This window comes from Thermobia domestica, chromosome 2 (assembly GCF_964235325.1).
Source record: "Thermobia domestica chromosome 2, izTheDome1.hap1.1, whole genome shotgun sequence".
Classification (NCBI taxonomy): Eukaryota; Metazoa; Arthropoda; class Insecta; order Zygentoma; family Lepismatidae; genus Thermobia; species Thermobia domestica.
This window is the reverse complement of record NC_137455.1, coordinates 141104236-141123900: the sequence shown is the minus strand read 5'-3', so window position 1 is coordinate 141123900 and position 19665 is coordinate 141104236. Positions and strand designations below refer to the sequence as shown.

The 19665-nt window shown below is 32.5% G+C and overlaps 1 protein-coding gene across 1 annotated transcript in view; it reads left to right on the top strand.

The window, feature by feature from the left end:
• Positions 1–14080, top strand: part of LOC145675767 (uncharacterized) — a 131624-nt gene extending 117544 nt beyond the window's left edge. The window contains exon 3 of the mRNA XM_081746432.1: positions 12623–14080. Coding sequence (XP_081602558.1) covers positions 12623–13734 — 1112 coding nt within the window. The 3' untranslated portion in view covers positions 13735–14080. The remainder of the gene's footprint in view (positions 1–12622) is intronic.
• Positions 14081–19665: the final 5585 nt, after the last annotated feature.

Below are 19665 nucleotides of genomic sequence, written 5' to 3'. Positions count from 1 at the left end.
TATTCCAGCAATTATATCAACAATTCCAGAAACTGTCTAAAATTAATGTCATTCGTGAGTTTTCTGGTACGGTGTTAGGTAGTGGATTTGATAAAATGAAATGCAGATTTTCAGTTTAAAGATTCAAGGTTATGTTTTAGTAGAACTCGAGCTCAGATTTTCTGTTACAAAATGATAACTGTCGTATCAAAAATATCATCATATTTGATGTAACTCTCCATTACCTATGGAAAATAAATCTGATTGACTACGGAAATAGACACTAATATACTATACTCAGTACTTTATTATTGTGATTATTATTATGGACATTTCATATTTTTTGACTAAATGACCTATGGTATCCAGATTATAGCTTTTTAAAAAGGTTAAGAGCTTTTAAAATTAAAATAAGCAAAATTAATCATTTGTATTCATTGTCAAATTTTATTTAGTGCGTATTATATTTTAGGTAGATTATTAAGTGATTTACAACATATACTACTACTACTGCTACTACCAATAATAATAATAATAATAATAATAATAATAATAATAATAATAATAATAATAATAATAATAATAATAATAATTATAATAATAATAACCTTGATTCGGTGCACATTATATTGTAGTAGACATTACTTCCATGGTATTAGATGTTACAATTTGCTTAATGACAAAAGCGAAACCAGTTTAGTTCGTTAGAATGTTCCTGCTTTGTCGTTTACCGCCTAGTACAAAACTTATTAAACATGTTTTATGTTTTTTTTTCTTACCTTTCTCTTGATACATGTTTTAGGGGTGTATATTTTACCTATCACAGAAAAGCATACTTGGCTATTTTACACAATTTAGTCTACAGATGTATAGAATAAAACAGTGGAATAAATGCACCAACGAATTAAGGAAATATTTAACAGCAGAACATGCAACATTCCAATACCAGTATTGTAAAACTTAAGAAAAAATACTTTTCTAGAAGAAACGTACGATTACCGTATGGTCTTCGAAGAAATGGTTGCCAACGGCGAATAGCAAGAACATTTGAACAATGCCAGTTTTCTCTTCTTTAAATATTTTCTTTATTAGGATTTAAACAAAGTAGTGACGTAAAGAAATCAACGATACTCATTTGATATAACGAGAAAAACATCACAAAACCGATATTGTGCTGTTACACCGTAAAATCCTCGCTTGAATATTTAATGACGTAAATTTTATCGTGAAAACGATTCAGTTATTCGCATTAAATTAGGTAGTATGAAAACACATTTATGGGTGGTAGAAAGCGAAAAATGATTTACCCAGATAAACTAAATTTGGGAAACTCATTTGGCATTGTTTGTAGATAGCCTGATTTTTGAGAATATATTATGATTTACAAACGATATTCATATAAATGTGAGTGAAAGAGATTTTTCTAGGTCTCGGGTTTGAATATATATATATATATATATATATATATATATATATATATATATATATATATATATATATATATATATATATAACAGTTATCTACGGGTAAAATAACTAGCGTTCTTACTTTCACGAAATGGAGTAAAGTACTATCCTTTGCGGTTCTAATGGTGTCGAATCGAAGAACTCATTCAGTTTGACCCATCCATCTATAAGTTTCACTCATCCAAAGACTAATTTCGGAAACCCTAACGGTTGGTAGTAAATGGATTAAATTATCTACTTCATGAATTAAGGTAAATTTGTCTTTATTTTGAACAATAATAATAGTAACAACAATAAATTAGAGACGGCCGACGACTCTGGAAGACTTACGTTGGGACTTTTTTTTTTTTTTTTTTTTTTTTTTTTTTTTTAGGAAAACTCATTTCTAGTCGGTCTAACCAATTTTCGTGAAATAATAAGTTTTCGTTTTCAGATATGAGAAAAGTAAATTTGAGAAATCTCATATAATTCCGGCTGCAGTCGTAAAGCTCATTTCAAGAACACTTAATTTCATGAAATTGGGTTTAAAAAATCATATTCAGATGCAAGACAGCGAGTATTATTTTGCGGGCCTCCTTATTTACTGTACCTGTTATATAAAATTCATATAAACTGCAAGTCTTGCAAGAAATTCGAACATCTCGTGTGGGCATCTCAGGGATCCACCCACACTACTTTCTCATCTATATTCCAGGTCAGACATCATACAACGGTGAAACTCTTCGTTAATTATTTTAAATAAGTTGTTTAAATATCATTTTTTAGCGTATTCCATGAGGGTATTCCAAAATATGAACATCTTTTCATAATAATTTTAACCCTCATCTCTTTTTCTTCTTATGACAAGGCTAAATAACAAATTTCATATATCTAATCTTAAGAGATTCAGAGACGTGAACATTCTATAATAATAATTACAACCCGCCCTCATACTTCCACCAAGATAGCTTAGTAGTACACAAACATCGTGTGGATGAGTATTCTTGGGGTTCTCCTGTTTCCTCCCACTTCCGTAATTCCATCATTATCATTTATTCAGTGGTAGAACGTTATCTTGTGCATGGGGGCTCTGGTTCGATCACATCTTGCGTCAAAGGTACTTTGTGGTGAACAAACACCGTGTCTGGGATTTTTGGGGTTCTATTCTCCCACTTTCTTCATTCCATCATTTCATTTATTTCTCATCATCCCCATGTCCTTCAGCCTATACGGCATAACCGTGGGACGTGAAACTGAAAGATCACATTTCATTACCGTCTCCTTTGGTCTTAGTAGGTAATGGTCTGACGTTAAAGTAAAAAAATATCCTCCCTTTCTACGACAAATTAAAAAAAAATCTTTCTTTAGTGGTACTTTACGTCACAAATTCTACAATTCACGTCACAAATCTTGTATGTACTGTCTAATTTTCAAGTTTCTAACTTAAATAATTTGGACTAGGCGTTGATTAGTCAGTCAGCTAGGTTCTCTTCTTTTATATACAGAAATATGACATGTCTATGACTGCGCATACGTACTTAAATGTATGAGTATGTTTCTTTCACGTGCAATACGGTACAAGAGATAGCCTGACGCTTAAATAATTACCTTTTGTGTATTAAATTATGATTATTTAGGGAACCTAACAAAAGGTGGGGAAACAACTTGGAGACAGCCTTGATGACTTGGCGCCCTCATATGACTTGTAAATTCTTATCAAAGGGAAAAAGGAGAGATGGACTTTTTCTTTTAAATCTCTCTCAAGTTATCCAGTAGACCGTGGATATTTCTTCTTTTCATTCACTACGTGCGTAACTGAATGGGTCTGATGAGTATACTGTACTAGTTAGATGCGGTGATTTTATTTTATTTGATGGAAGCCAGGTCAGTTAGTTGATAAGTGAATAACAATTAATCATTATATTTTATGTGGCTCTATGTCGGGAGGGTACAAATTATTATTTGTCAATGATGATTTTTTTAAATCAAAAAACGGAAAAAATTCTAACAAACATGGGTCAGATAACACATTCTCTGAGATCTTAAGCGGTCAAATGTACGGAGAAATGATTTTTAATACAACGTAGCTAGAAAACTATGAGACTCAACCAAATTGGTGAGAGAAATTAGAAGCAGAATTCAGCAGGCCAATTCCCCATAATTCATCTGCTTAGTTCTTCTCTTCTCCAAAGAAAAGGACGACCTTTAAACTTACTCTATGGATCTCCTCTAGGAAAAGCAGTTCTACCTTCAAAATTACTTTATAATCCTTCCCTAAATGAACAATATCACTTTTAAAGTTAATCTACGTTTTCATTCCGAAATGAACAGTACTAACTTTAAACTTTTGTTTTTCGTACCCCAAAATAAAAGCAGTACAACTTTTAAACTTATTCTATGATTCTGTTCCCCAAAATAAAACCAGTACCGAAAATTTTAATATGGTTCTTAAAATAATGAAGAAAAGAAAAACTTCTAGATTTGTTCTTCTTGTAACCTGGGTGTTATAGTAAAGTGGAACAATAAACTACTGATGCTGTGCATTGTTAAAGTTAATAATCATCACTTTCTCTCTCTTATTTCTGCTCCTAATTATACGAGTAAGTCTCTAATGTCAAACACATATTGTTTTACGGAAATCGGAGTGTTTTACGAAATTCTTACGGATATACTTTATTCATAAACGGAGGTGTGTGTGTAGGGGGGAGATTCACTTTCCCATCCTTGATTCACTTCAGCTTTATCAGTAAAGACAATTAGGATTGCTCAGAAAAAAATACGTCACAATAAAAAAAACTGTACGTGTGTATTCGTAGAGGGGTGATTTCATTTTTAACTATCTTCAATTTCAAGCATTAGAGATTGTGTGAGCCTTGATAATATATATATATATATATATATATATAGATAGATAGATAGATAGATAGATAGATAGATAGATAGATATAGATATATTGAGGAGAGGGAGGCTAGAGAAAAGTTCACTCTCCCGCTGTCGATTGACTTTAAATCCAAGAAATGGAGATGATTGTGAACCATAAAAAAAGCGCCATGTTGCATCGTTGAAGTCACCATTGCCTGTGCCGAGGTAATCCTGTAACTGTCTCTTACAAAGAATAATAATAGTAATAATAAATTTTAAAAATTGCTTCCGTTCAATAGTTATCGTAAGGAGTAATATGGACGTACAAACGGACGTACTAACATTACAATCGTACAATCTTATAACATTACAATCTTATATGTAATTTTACAATTTTATATACAATTTTACAATCTTATGACATTACAGTCTTATACACAATCTTACAATCTTATAATCTTATAACATTACAATCTTCTATAAAATCTTACAATCTTATGACTTACAATCTTATAATCTTATAACATTACAATCTTCTATAAAATCTTACAATCTTATGACTTACAATCTTATATAAATCTGACAACATTAAAATCTTATAACATTGCAATCTTACATATAATCTTACAATCTTATATACAATCCTACAATCTTATAAGGCCCTCTAGCGTGAACCTAAAAGTATACTCCTAGCGCAACAATTTCTGAAATGTCTAGAGTTGCTACAGAGCTTTAAATTGGTTAATATCGTGGTTAGTGCATCAACTGTCATCCCCGTTGTCGTATTGAATGTATCTAATGATCTACTTCCTACAATGATTTATTCTCTTACTTCAGGATTTTTAGTTAAAGCTACTAAAGGTTACTTCTTGAGGGAAGAAAAAAATTTTTTGTCAATTTAAATATAACCAATTAAACAAATTTGACTACAAAGTCATGGATATTCAAAACCAAGAGTAGGAAAAGGGTAAAGATAAGAATAGGATGTGGGCTAAAAAGACAAAATTCTCTATGGATAATGACTTAAATGAGTCTGCAACACTGTCTTCCAGACTGGAATCTTCGTCATGCAGGTTGGTTTATGGACAAAAAAAGTAAAGAAGAAAAGAGTATAGCGTCTAGAAACAGCGATGGGTGGGACGTTCAAAAAGAAAATGTTTCTCAATTGTAAATTAACATCACTGGGTGTGTGTATATGTAGATGTGAATATGTATGTATATATATGTGTGTATGTGTGTGTGTGTAACAAAAGGAACAGGCCCGAAATAGAAAAAGACTGGTTGGTGGTGAAGTTTCCTGCAGACTTTTAAACGCTGCAACCTACAAGTTGACGTAAATCTCTCGTTGTTCACGTGTCTAAATCTTCATTTTAGCCGAGATTAACTAAAGATGTGGTTATATCATGATTCATCTTTAAGTGGGAGGTAAACTTCGATATATATGTATTTACTTGTTCATGTATATTCAAAGACCTTATCTATTATGTATACTAGTATGAATTGCTTTGCAGTCAACTTTAATCCCAGTAATAACAGTGTGGAAGTGAATGAGACAGAATGCGCATTGCTATTTTCGAACGTCTAACTAGTAAAGTAGTTACGAATAACAAGTCGCTTTGTGTAATTCCACTTTATACGAGGTATTTTAGCAGAAAGAAGCTATGATTCGAGAGCTTAAGATTGAGAATTCTGGGTAAACATGCGCTTTTTTTTTTTAATCAGTATTGCAAGGACAGTGTATAGCAGGATTGTCAAACTAGCGGCCCGTTGGCCACATACTGCCTTTAAATCATTTTCCTCTAGCCCTAGTTCAAGTCGAGAATATATATATATTACATAATTTACAATGTAAACAGCTTTTCTCACTTATGAAAAGGAACAAGCCCTCAGCGGATTTTCGTATGTTTTTCTTTCCTATTTTTTGTAAAGACCCACGGTATTAGATAAGATTTTATGTATTTACTTACTTTTTTTTCAATATATTATTAAGTATAAAAAATGGCTTTCCTTTTTCCTCGCATTACGCACTTTGATTACTGTTTGGTCCACTTCAGATACTGAATTTGGCATGCCTGGTGTACAGTATATATATATATATATATATATATATATATATATATATATATATATATATATATATATATATATATATATAGAGAGAGAGAGAGAGAGAGAGAGAGAGAGAGAGACCTAGACCTTGACATTCTTAATAAGTATATGAAATATTTTCCTGTGCATACTGCTGGTTCTTAAGTAATGGATCATCGAAGTTGGTCCCCAAATATTTTTTTTGGAAACGTCCTGAGACTTAAATTTCATCAAACTTAGCAATGGTAGACATTGACCTCTTTAGTAAGAATTTTCCTATGCATATCTTCAGTTCCCGAGTTACATGCCATCAAATTTAGAATTTGGACTTAGTGACAAGAAAATTATTACAAATATTTTCCCTAAATGTCCTCAGATAAATTAATCCGATTTAATCAAGCTTACAATAGTGGTAAACCTTGATCTGCCTAGTGCGCATGTGAAGAATTTTTCTGTTAATGCTGTTGTTTGCTGCGCTATGAGACACTAAAATTCTCGCAAGGAATTTTTACCAAAAATTAAAAGAATAAAAAATAAACGTCTTCAGGTCAACTTGTCCGGGACAAGATTGGAAATTTCACAAGTTTCGTGGGCAATACTAGTTCATCCAATTCTTCTATCTCAAACACTGTTATATGATTCATTGTATATAAAATAAAAATTGATAAAAGTGATTGTACAAACACAATGAAGAGTATTAATCAACACTTAAAGATACGCAATATATTACACAATATATATAGTCCAATAATAAATATAATTCGAATTAGTTCTGTTAAAAGTATTCAAATATTTAAACACATTCGAATAACGAATCTTTTTCGAATATTCGAATAATGAGTTATTCGAAGTTTCACAGTACTAATTTAAATTAAATATTGTTATATCAACCTTAGTAGATCACTCGTGATTCGATAATTTCTACATGAAATTACCAAAAAAAAATAAGTACATAAATTTGCAAAAAGAGACGAGAAAAATTTCGGGACGAGACAAAAAAAACATTTTCGAGAATCGGGACAAGACGAGACACACAAAATTTACGAAACAAGACTAGAAAACTTGTTGTCTTATAGGGTAACGATACTTGCAACGAATGGAGTGAATTAGAATTCTGAATGAGACGAGACCAGATAAAATGTACGAGACGAGACAGCAGTTTCAATAGAAACAGATACACTTTCCGAGACGAGACATTATTTTCTCGACAACTTTCCGCGACGATCCACCCTCAACTATTATTTCGCAGTCTATTCCATATTATTTTCAAGTGCGAGAAAGAAATTAGTTATGTATGTACTCTGGAAAAAACTCAACTTCGGATAAAACTTGTTAAAATTTTGTTTGACATAATCGAGTATAGTTTGATGTTCAAATATCTAGTGTTACAGTTTTTGGAATGTATTGTCCCTTTTAGTACAGAAACTTTGGAAGCGCGAATAGGCTGATGAATTCAGTAACTGTTAAGCCTTAGTAATGCTAAAATCGTATAAGAACTTAAAGCTCTTGGAAGATCTGTACCCTTTCTTGTGCCGCTACTGAGAACGATATGTATTGAGTCCACATGACTAAAGCTATAACCACGCGCTAAAAGCAACTGTAAGAATCATTTGACAACTCGTGAGCCAGCAGAGATGCGCACGAGACGAGTCGAGACAGGATTTTCCTGGCAAAATTCGAGTCGAGACACGGCTCTTCCAATAGAGAAATATACATTTTTCGAGTCGAGACATCACTTTTGCAGCACATTTTCGAGACGAGGCAGCCACAAATCTTGTCTCGTGCGCATCCCTATGAGCCAGATTATACTGTTTCGTCTGAGACTTGTGACAGTTTGAGCGAACCTATTAATAAGTAAGCTTAAAAAATGTAAAAAGCTCCAATACAGAATATTTAAGCTTACACCGAGTTCGTTTAGTGTTAAAAGTTCCAAACTCAAGCTATTTATGTTTAATACCAAAGTTCGAAAACTACTTCATTATCAAAAAATCAGACCTTGTGCTTAAAAATAGGTGGCAACACTAAAACTGGAGATTCCAGTTGTGAGATGAGTCATGAAGGCATGTGTATGTGTACTTGATGCGTATGTAAGTATGCATATGTAGGCAAGAGAAGGAATTGCGAGATGGTAAGAAGAGGTAATTCTTTGCACGCTGCGAGGACACGCGCGCGGAAGTTGTTAATGCGAGGCACGAGCTCTGTTTACGTCATCCATCTTCCATATTTCCTCTTGTTGCTTCTTCAAGCATTCATTGATGGACATCCAGATGTTAATTGCCATTGGATTATGGACACTGTTGTCTTAAATTTACTACTCTTGCTGCCGTTTTCGTTAACATTTTTTTTTTCATTGAGTTAACCATAATATTCTTCATAAATATGTACGAAAGATCACTATAAAGTACTGAATTAAAGACGGTATAAAGTCTTCTGAGTAGGAAGCAGCGGAAATGGAACTGGCGAACGATAACCAGATGTAGATAATCATCTTGGTTGACGAGAGAGAAGAGGCAATATAGGAGTTGGAAAATTGTTTTAAAATGTTACAAAAGAGGAATTGATTCATGATAAGCATTGTGAATTCCGTTCGTAGTTTACTCTACGTCCATCTCTTTTGTTCAAGAAGAATCCTCTTCAGTTGATTGTCTTTTCATAGTTCTATAGTTCGTTCTATAGTCTAGTGAGAAAACAATACTACTACTGAACAAATATTTGCATTTTTTATCCCACGATTATGGCTTTTATGATAAAGGAGACGAATGTTAATGATCGGTGAAACGAAAATGTAGAAGGAGATGCAAGAATCCCAGGAAAACCTATATAAATAAGTGTATGTGTGTATAAATTATCATACCTCATAAGATATAAACATTATCATACCTCAACATAGTATATTTTTACGCTGTAAAGTTTTAAAACTTGCAATAATATGTTCTAGTAATACTGTGGTTTATATGCTCTATATAAAAGATATGAAAATTGAATGTAGATAATTAGACATTTAAGAAAATTAGACTTTATTTGAGAGATTAAACATTATAAAAGTTACTCGTATCATTTACGTATCAGGTGCTTCTGGCGGACGTGCTATTAGCGAAAAAATAATAACCGTGCATATAGCGTACATGAAATGTTTTGATCATTATTACTGTGTTAGGATTGGAAAAAAAACAGTGACACAGAAAGAGCTTTCGCCAGTTGTAATGATGCTACACTGAAGGAAGATAACAATTCGTCAAAAACGTTTGGCTTATTCTTCAAATCACTGTTAAGGTGGATGCGGCAAACGAAGAAAGAAATTCCTGTTTTTCTTGTAGCTTCAATTACGATTCGCTAATTTTCTGTCTCCCTACACCTTTTTTAAACAGAAAAGATGACCACTTTACCTTTGCCCTACTGACTTAGTGATCCCATTTAATAAAATTTGGATAAAAGGGCTAGAACCAGCCTTCAGGAGGACAAGACACAGACATTATTAAACAAAAAAGCGTAATTCTATGTTGTCACAGAAGAATCTCTATGTCTGGAGAACATCTATGGAAGGGATTTCCATACCGGGCTAAACCTTGAAAGTAAATCTGAGCTCAAATTACCAAAGGTTTAATAGACTATTCATCAATATCTTTTTTTTTTCAACTGAAAACGAAAGTAGTAGGATGTTTTTTTTTCAAACTAGTACAGAACATAAACACTAGATATATGTATAATAGTAATTTAGAAAAAAAAAATGGATTGTCTTATAATGGCTAGTTGCCATATCAACTTTCGTCTTCTTCTTGTCTGTCGGCGACTACGTTCTTTTGCTCTTTTTCAAAGACCATTTAATGTCACTTTTTTTTTTCTCTCTCTCTCTTCAAATGCAATCAAACCAGTATCGAACTCCATGGGTACTTAACAGGAGCGCCAAGTCGAAGATATCATCAAGGTCTTATCTCAAGGAGTTACATTACTTTTGAAGCATCAGAGTTTTTTTTTTTTTTTTTTACTTCACCACTCCGCGCCCCCTGGCGTCTCTGCGGGCTCTGAACCAGTTTAACTTGCTTTTCTGTACGTATAATTAACATGTGAAAGGCAATCCATTGTGTCGTTAGAATTTGCTAATTGTTTCTTCTCTTTTCTATACTAGATATATCTTCGTAAAGCAAGTTTTCCCATCACATACATTATTCTTGTAAATTCTTCTTCTAATAATCTTTGCTTGCTAAGAAACTGCTAATAAGATAAGACGATCATGATAATAAGTCTCCTTCTTTAAGTGGTAATTATCTGCTTGTATTTTTCAACAGAGAAGATGGTCTACAGCGTATTGAGAATCACTCACTCAGTACACGTGTAATTCCAATGAAAGAGAAGGGAAAAAAATATACAATGACTGTATTGTATTCTATTGTACGGAAAAACAGTTAGCCAGTGTTTATTACAACCCTTATCTGTACCGTTGTTCACACTCGGTCATGGAGATAAACAATACTCCACTCTCTTTACTTTGTGATGTAATAGAATTTGAACACTTTTAAATTAACATGAAAATTATTCCTGTTGTATGAATCTTGATTGAGAAGTTCGGAATGTTCTATTTTCCCTTTAAAACCACTGTTCTTTCATCCTGACTATTGTCGAACTAATTGAAGTAACTCTTCTCATTACGGCGATTAACATAGTGGGTTAGTATGACAACTGCACGTTTAGTGTGTGAAACAACCACTGTCGACTTCTTTTTCAGTTTTCGAAACGCATTTCTAAATAATAATAATAATAATAATAATAATAATAATAATAATAATAATAATAATAATAATAATAATAATTGTCCTATCGAGGCAAGTGTAAGTGTTTTACTGATGATTAAATATGCTCTATGTTTGCTTATTTGTACAAAATGCTATAAGAGATCTTTCACTTTAACTGCCCTATTTGGGTAGGGAATAACGAACCACCGTAGCTTGGGTAGAATTTTGCAGACTTCCCTTAGCTAAGTACAACTTTTAGTTTCAACAGTGATCTAACTCAAATATCTCCTTTTGAGTATTTGATACCACAACCTTCCCATGAATTTATATCTAATGTTTGGAGAATGTAAGCACATATTTTGCACCGAATTCAAAATTGGGGAAAATGTCCAACTCTCGATTGTCTCCCGAATTTACACTACGCGTCCTCGGTGCGTAGAACATGTCCAAAACATTCGAAAGTACTTGAATCTTTCAGACAAGCGATCACGCAGCAGAACTTCTCCAAAACATGCTCTAGTTCTGCTACTCACTGCAACATGTCTCTGTATACTTCGACTAATCAAGCATAATTGACATTGTGCGTAATTCTACCTCTTTCCACAAGATAACGCTTCCGCTAGTATGCTGATATGAGCTAGCTAGGTCTTGGCCTTTGGTACTTAGTGGAGAAGTCAATGTGGCCCTTAGACTAAACAGTTTGGAAACATCTGCTTTATTATTCTAGACATACAGTTACAAATGTTCGATGTGGCTTACTTTCGTCACACGACACACGTCTATGTGCTACCAGAACGAAGAACTCCGTTCAATTGAGCAATGTACTGAAGATGACCTAGCCCTTTTCCCATGGCCTCCCAGATATTCCGATCTGACAGTTTGTGACTCTTTCCTTTGGGGACATCTGGAAGACACAGTGTATGTGCTTCCACTACCAACAACTTCAGGTGAATTCCAGGATCACATTGCATCTGCATTTACGACTATTAGTAGGAATATACTAGAGTGCATGTAAGCTGAACTAGATTATTACATTGATGTATGTCTTGTGGCAAAAGAATGTTACATTGAACATTTGTAATAGTATGTTTGTAACTTGGACAGTTTCTATACGTTTTCATGTATCATTCGTTATTCTATGTGTCATAAATATATTTTTTGTTGTTTTGATGAATCAATTATAATCTTGGTGAATCTTTCAGTCTTGATGAATCATTTATATTCACTTTGTATATAATCAAATGGAAGCAATTGTAGGCCTACCTCCCCTAAATGACAACCCCTGTTATTCGTTATATAGCAATTATGACAGTAATGACGTAGATGTGCACTTAGCTCGATCAACCCGATATTTCGTGAATGCTGTTGTTGTTTCCTAGCTTAGAAATATTTTATTTCATTTTTTCTAATATAAGATAGAAGGTAATTTGCGTTATTTTAAATTAACAAATCACTATATGTAATAAAATTTACAAAATTAATAGTAATTCTTTTTTTCTTCTTTTTATTCTTTCAGACAATCCACTTAATTGTGATTGTAATATGGTTGAATTCGCCGACTGGCTTAATAACCTGAGTCATGTGCTTCCAGCGGACAAAGCTACAGCTGTGTGCGCGACACCACCATCTTTGGAAAATGGTCTTCTGGTCGAGGTGCCAAAAGATGACCTTCTCTGTGGTGATGGAACGGAAGAAATGTCGGATGAGCCATTAGGTACAGTTCCAGTATCCAGATCAGAAGTTAAATTACGACAGTTCCAATACGATGGCTTTAGGATCACTCTTGTGTGGAGAATTGAAGAAAAAGCGGTGCCTTACACGTGTGATGCCCTTTTCGTATACGAAGAAATTGGTGTTCACGAAATATTACTCGAAAGCACAAAGATTACTTGTGACTCATCCAAACAGCAAGATCCAACAGTTTTGTCTGTTTCGTTACCTAGTGTTGATTTACAAGAAGGTCATAAGTACCGCTATTGTGTTGTGTTGTTTGAGAGTGGTGTAAGTGATGATGTGTCTTTGATGTTAGGATGTAGTGACGTAATTCCATTATTCCCTACCATGAAACCTATTCTTGCTACCACTCGAATTCCAGACCGTCTGGCAGCATTTTATGCCAATGTTACAGCACCAAACACTGTCTCTGTGTATGTAAGAATACCAGAACCGCAGTGGGATTGTGGTTTTACTGTTGTAGTGTTACTAGATGGCACAACAGTGGCTCAACGCCATCTCAATTGTTCACTCATTAAGACCTCAATAACTGGTCTTCCAACAACGTCTGGTCATTATGAAGTGTGTGCCTCTGTAGGTGCAGATTCAACACCTCAACCTTTCAGTCAATGTGTTAAAGTGAAAGCTGTTCCGGACAGTGGTGGATTAGATCCTGGGTTACTAACAACAGCACTTGCTGCAGGATTTATAATCCTTAGTGTAGTTTTACTTACAGGACTATACCTTACCACTAAGAGGTTAATCCTTCGACCAAAAACTCCTATATTTCCAGGACCAACAAGGACTCGCTCGCAGAGCCAATATTTTTTGTATAGTCTGGACAATCAAAGAGATTGGTCCGATGAAGACTCGAATCCTCGCTATGTTAAACTTCAAGCTACTACCAAAGTGTGATATAAAAGTAAAGTGTTTTTTTTTTTTTTTTTTGAATTGCTTAGTTTTGCCCCCAAAGATATATATATAAATAGTTATTCCGTTGCAAAGTCTGTCCTACTAATATATTCCATAGATAACTGTTGCCCATGTGTAAGTGTACAAACTGAACAACACCAAATTTCGCCTATTATTTAAAACTTTATGTTCAAATAATGTGTTTTATATCTACCTTCATATATATTCTTATTTAAGATGTTAATACAGTCAATACTTTACGTGCATGTGTTCATAACTATTAACACTTCTCACCAGTCAAATATCAACTCATATTATAAAGGAACAATAAATACCTTTCAAATATAAACTAGATTTTTTTACACGTTTGCAGCAGTATTTGTATGTACTGTAGTTTTTGTACCTTTGTTCATAAATTTTGTATGAGTGTTTACATGTGTATGTGTGTATGTAAGATAGAGAAAAAGAGATATTGAATGAGTGATAATAATAATAATAATAATTTAACATGAGCTGTGATGTAATTTAGTTTTGATTATACTGTTGATTTTTTAGGTAGTTAGTGAATTTTCAAGTAACTTTTCCCCCCCAAAGAACAATAACACTTATTTTGCCTTTACAATAATTTTGACTTCGTTTTCCTTTTTATGTAAAAAAGAAGTTGATTATCTATATATATAAAAGAGAACGCACAAATCCTTTGTGAACTCATCACGCTAATACGGCTGAACCAATTTCTTTCATTTTTGGGGGGTTATTAGGATTTGGACCCTAGATGGTTTTTATCATATCACTTTAATTTTTAATTACCAGTGTCTTGAGATAATTGACCATTCAAGTGTCCATACGTACAAATCCTTTGTTATTAGTTCATCATAGGTAAAAATAAACGTATTTATATGCAACCCGCATGACCATGTGACTCGGCGGGTTAACATAAATGACAGGCGATATAATGTTAACATTTACTGGAATCTACTATGGTTTTTATCATATCACTTGAAAGCGAAAAAGTAAAAATTATCTAAGTAACAAAGTTTATTGCGTTCCGGGGTGACCGCAGCGAAGCGGGGCGGGTTAACATAAATGACAGGCGATATAATGTTAACATTTACTGCAATCTTCTATGGTTTTTATCATATCACTTGAAAGCGAAAAAGTAAAAATTATCTAAGTAACAAAGTTTATTGCGTTCCGGGGTGACCGCAGCGAAGCGGGGTGAACGCTGCTAGTTTGATAATGAATGAAAAAGAAATATGTATGCGTATGTAAAGTCAATATAAATATTTATTAGTATATCGATTGTAACGTAAACCATATGATTCAGTCATGTAGCACTATTTTCAAGTTATTATAAAATATTTTCAACACAGATGGCAGACATGCTAATAAAACTTTGAGGTAAGAATAACACACTTAAGAAAGCAAGATAAGAAAATAAAGCAATCGTTTATTTTGTTTGGATATGAAGTACGAATATTTCTTTTACTTTGATTCAACTTAAAATCTTTCTTGGCCACTACATGGAGTCATTTAGTTTCAAAATGGCTCTTCTCTCCATTTACTGCAAATCCTAGAAAAGTTAGAAACAATGTAGGATCCGCGTGCTTTGTAGAACTGGAAATACTTCAGTGTGTTCATGTGAAAAGCTTGAACATCCTTGAATATTTCCAGTTCTACAAAATTCATCGATCCTACAGTTTTTCCCGGTTTTCTTGGATTTAATGTAAATGGACAAGAGCGATTTTGGAATTGCACGAATTATATTCAGCTTCTTAATTGGATCTAAATTTCTTTGAGCCTGATAAAAATTGTTTCCTAAACGCATTTCCGAAAGTTTATTAACTAATTTTAGATAGTATAAGCTTACTAATAATTGATTTGGATTTAATTACCACAGAAGTAGTTGTCAAAAATGAACGAAATCTTGTTCGGTTGTTAGTGAATAAAAATGGTGTGTCGAAATCAAATATTCTTTAAAGAAATAAATCTAGTTTGTCATACTTTTAAATCAGTTTGTCATTAAGTTACATACGTGTATACCGATAGTTTTAAAATCTGAGAGCTTGTCATAATTTGATAATACCTTGGATTGAAGAAAATTAAAATAACTGAGAAACCTATAACATATTGTCTTTCCTGTCGAAGAAACGAATATAATTGTAATTTGTGGATGATTACGTAAAGTAGGAAAAATTATTTCACACTGTGATCTAAATATATATTAATTTGGTTCATGTCTTTATGATGTTCTGTGTTTAAAAGTAGCTCGGTTTAGCACGGACGCAATTATGTACATTCAAATTTGAACTTGTTAATGAGTATTTGTTCAAAAATCATAATTGAATATATGATTGCAGAACGAATCTGCAGAAATATTAAAGGGAAACTATTTAAATCAAGGACTGCAGTCTTTTCTTGCATTCAATGCTGCATTTATATCGTTGTAACACCTTTGACGTCTGCCCTTTCTATACAGAAAATTGTGTATATCAGCAGACAGTCGGAAAAATTCACAAACCAAATTCCAGAAAAACGCGATTCCTTTCTGCAATCATCATTTCAAGTGCATCAAAATTTGTAAGAATATTGAATATGTATCTGTTTACGTTTGGATGCATTGAATAGAAAGCGAAATTTATTTAATAGTCTATCATCCTCAGAAATGCAATGAAATTAGTTTAATAGTCTATCATCCTCAGAACTTTTTACTTTCATTAGTGAAAAATATTGATATTAGCAAATAAAATAGTCTATTATTTGAATGAGTAATATCAATAATAAAAAAGGAAGTTGACTTATAGACAACATAGTCAGTAGGAATGTGTGATATATGTCTTGTAAAAGCAATGACAATCAGTGTATCGTTAAACTGAATAAATTGAATGAAGTGTGCATTAATGAGGTGAAATGTACGTACTTTTATACACTATACAAATCAAGGTTCCAAATATAAGTTTAAGATTCAAACACAGATAAGATCTATGTAATTAAGAGGTGCATTTGGAACTCAACGAGGCAATATATTTATGTGCTTCTATAAATAACATTTCAATGGTTCTTATATTGGAATTATTAACTTCCGTTAGTAAAAGAAAATTGCTAAATGTTGGTATTGTCCTTTTCTCTGATGAGCTGAACTTTTATTACTTACATAATACAATTAAATAAATGTATGATTTCCTTACGTATTCTTGTTATTCATATGAATTTCTTAGTTTAATTTAATTACACACTTTCCTGCATACTCTAATCATGTATGAAAACTCATTAATGATTTTTTGCTCAGGATGATGGACACAAGTGATTATCAATAAATTGTAATGGTTCACAAAATTGCTTCATGGAACAAAATACAGAAGAAATATCTAATGAGTATAAATATGAGAAATCTATTGTTGTACAAGAAACATGATAGATTTTGTACAATGTACACGACGAAATGTGTTTTAATACAAAATAATATTATACGGTATCATATAATGTAATTATAATGAATATAAACAGTGATATGTAAATGTTTTTAATATTTATGTGCGTACTTCTTCGCTATTTTCTTCAATACTTTCCACAACCATTTTTTTGAATATTTTGTCACTGTCATTAGATGTTTCACGTAACTTGGCTAACAAAATTATTACTTATGTAAACTGTAAGATTCAATTTGAATTAGAGAACACATTTTATCTTGCATTTATTTTCTCATATCAGTGTGTATTCCTGGTTGTTTCTCAGAGCTCAGAGCTCCACATCATTCCCCCTATCAGCTTTTTTCCAGTTTTCAAATTATTGTATAGCTCAAGATGTACAATTTTCTGTGTTAATCTAGTTCCTAGTTAGTAAAAATAAGTCGACGTGTACAAGGTGTTGTTTTATTGTTAAGCACCAAGGCACATATCGTTATAGCTGTTCTGAAGACATATTTCTTGAAACTGAGAAATATCTTGATAATAGCAAATTGCCAGTTCACTATATAATTATGGTGTATGTACTGCAATAGTTGTGCAGAAAAAAATTGTAAATTTATGCATATTTCAAATTATGAAATTCCTATTTTGAAAGTGAAAAAAGTGAGTGGAGACAGGGGCATAGAAACGGAGGTATAGGGGCGCATTGTGTCTTCCCAAATTTTGATTAAGATGTATTATGCTTCTTTGAACTTATCAACCATATGTATTTATTATTTTAATGTACAAGTTACTACCAATAATAGAGAACAGTAGAAGTTTCTTTTACTTTATGGAACTACTTAAGAATGGTTTCAAGTTCGATACGGTGATCTAGCACTTTATGGTGACTATTCCGTCATACAACAAAACATTCCTTTAATAGTTCTATATACAGTTTAAAACATTTTCTCGGCGTCTTAAACATGTTCTGATCATATAAATTGTCTCGATGTGGAAGAACTAATGGAAGAAATGTGGAAGAATTAATAATGATTATATCAAAAAAAGAATTTTGCAAAATTATAATCTCAGTAACAATTGTTTGTGTTTGAATATTGACTCTTATTCAAAATATTTGTTTCTCAATCCAATGCAAAGAACTACGCCTAAAAGAGTAGGATAGTCAACAGGCGTGAAATCTTGTATACAAGCGTACCCTTGATTTCCTCTACCCTTTCTTAAATCTTTTCTTATATTCACAAGTAAACAGTGGTCCTGCGCCTCTCCATGGCAACACCCACTTCCGGATACAAATTACTAGTGAATTCCATAGTGACATTTCTTTACTTTTCAAACTTTAGTGCATCTTCTATAAATGTCGTCTTCCCACAATAATCTTTCCTTTGAAAGAGAACTTCTATATGTTCTGTGTTAATGTTCAAATTTTCTTCACAATAATAGTCTGAAATTGTGTGACTAGTTTTGACAACTTCAAGATAATACTATTTCTTGACAATGCAATTTTAAAATATTATTTACATTTGGATTTATTTCTAGATTGAACAAATTGCCAACCAGAAGTTTTTTTTTTTTTATTAACAATAACTGTCTTGTTTGAGAATTAACTAACTTCCTTCATTTCATGTGTTCATTATTGAGTATTTTTTTATACCTTATAGAAATATAAAAAACTTGATTTTGTAACTTCTCATTGTACCTTATCTTTTGTATATTATACTGTACTTCAACAAAAATGTGTATATGAGTTTTCTTCCTTTTTTTGTAATTATTGTGTGAAAAAATGCACCTTCTTGTACTGATTGATATATGTGTGTGTTAATGCTTAATTGTTGTTAACAAAAGTTCTGATAGAGAAATGTAATTTGCACGACATTTTGAAATTTACAGATGATATTAATAATATAAATAAACATACAGAAAAAAAATGTATTGTTTCAATAGGGTATACATAAATTTTTAATCCTTTACTAGCTGAACCTGCGCTCTATACATAGTGTATCATTCATATATGAGCATGAATCCCTTGTCATTCCTTTCAATTATTTTTTCAATATTTCGCACCGTTTGCAAGATTGAGCCTACTTCCGGTTGGAGTTTCTAATTCATGTATGATCAGTGTTTTCTTTATTCTTGCATGTAGTTTGCAATAAGCAAATACATTGCCTACACAATTAATTATAATGCCAGTGATATATGGTGTTCATTGGGTAAAACACACCAAGCAATAAAGATTGATCTTAGACTGGAAAAAATGGTTATCCTTCGTTTTCATTAGCATTTGGCCATGAAACAAACCCTGAGAGATATACAACCCCTGCATACAACTATGTTGTATTGGAAAATATAACTCATAGGATATAATGCTTTACTTTTAAAAAATTTCAACACTTCCAGTGTACCCCTAAAAATGTAATAAAGAAATAACGGCCATGCTTTTTAAATATTCAATTAGAAATGAACAATCTACACAAAATTTGGAATCCACCAGCAAAAGGGGCATGTTTCTAGCATTTGCGGTTTTCGA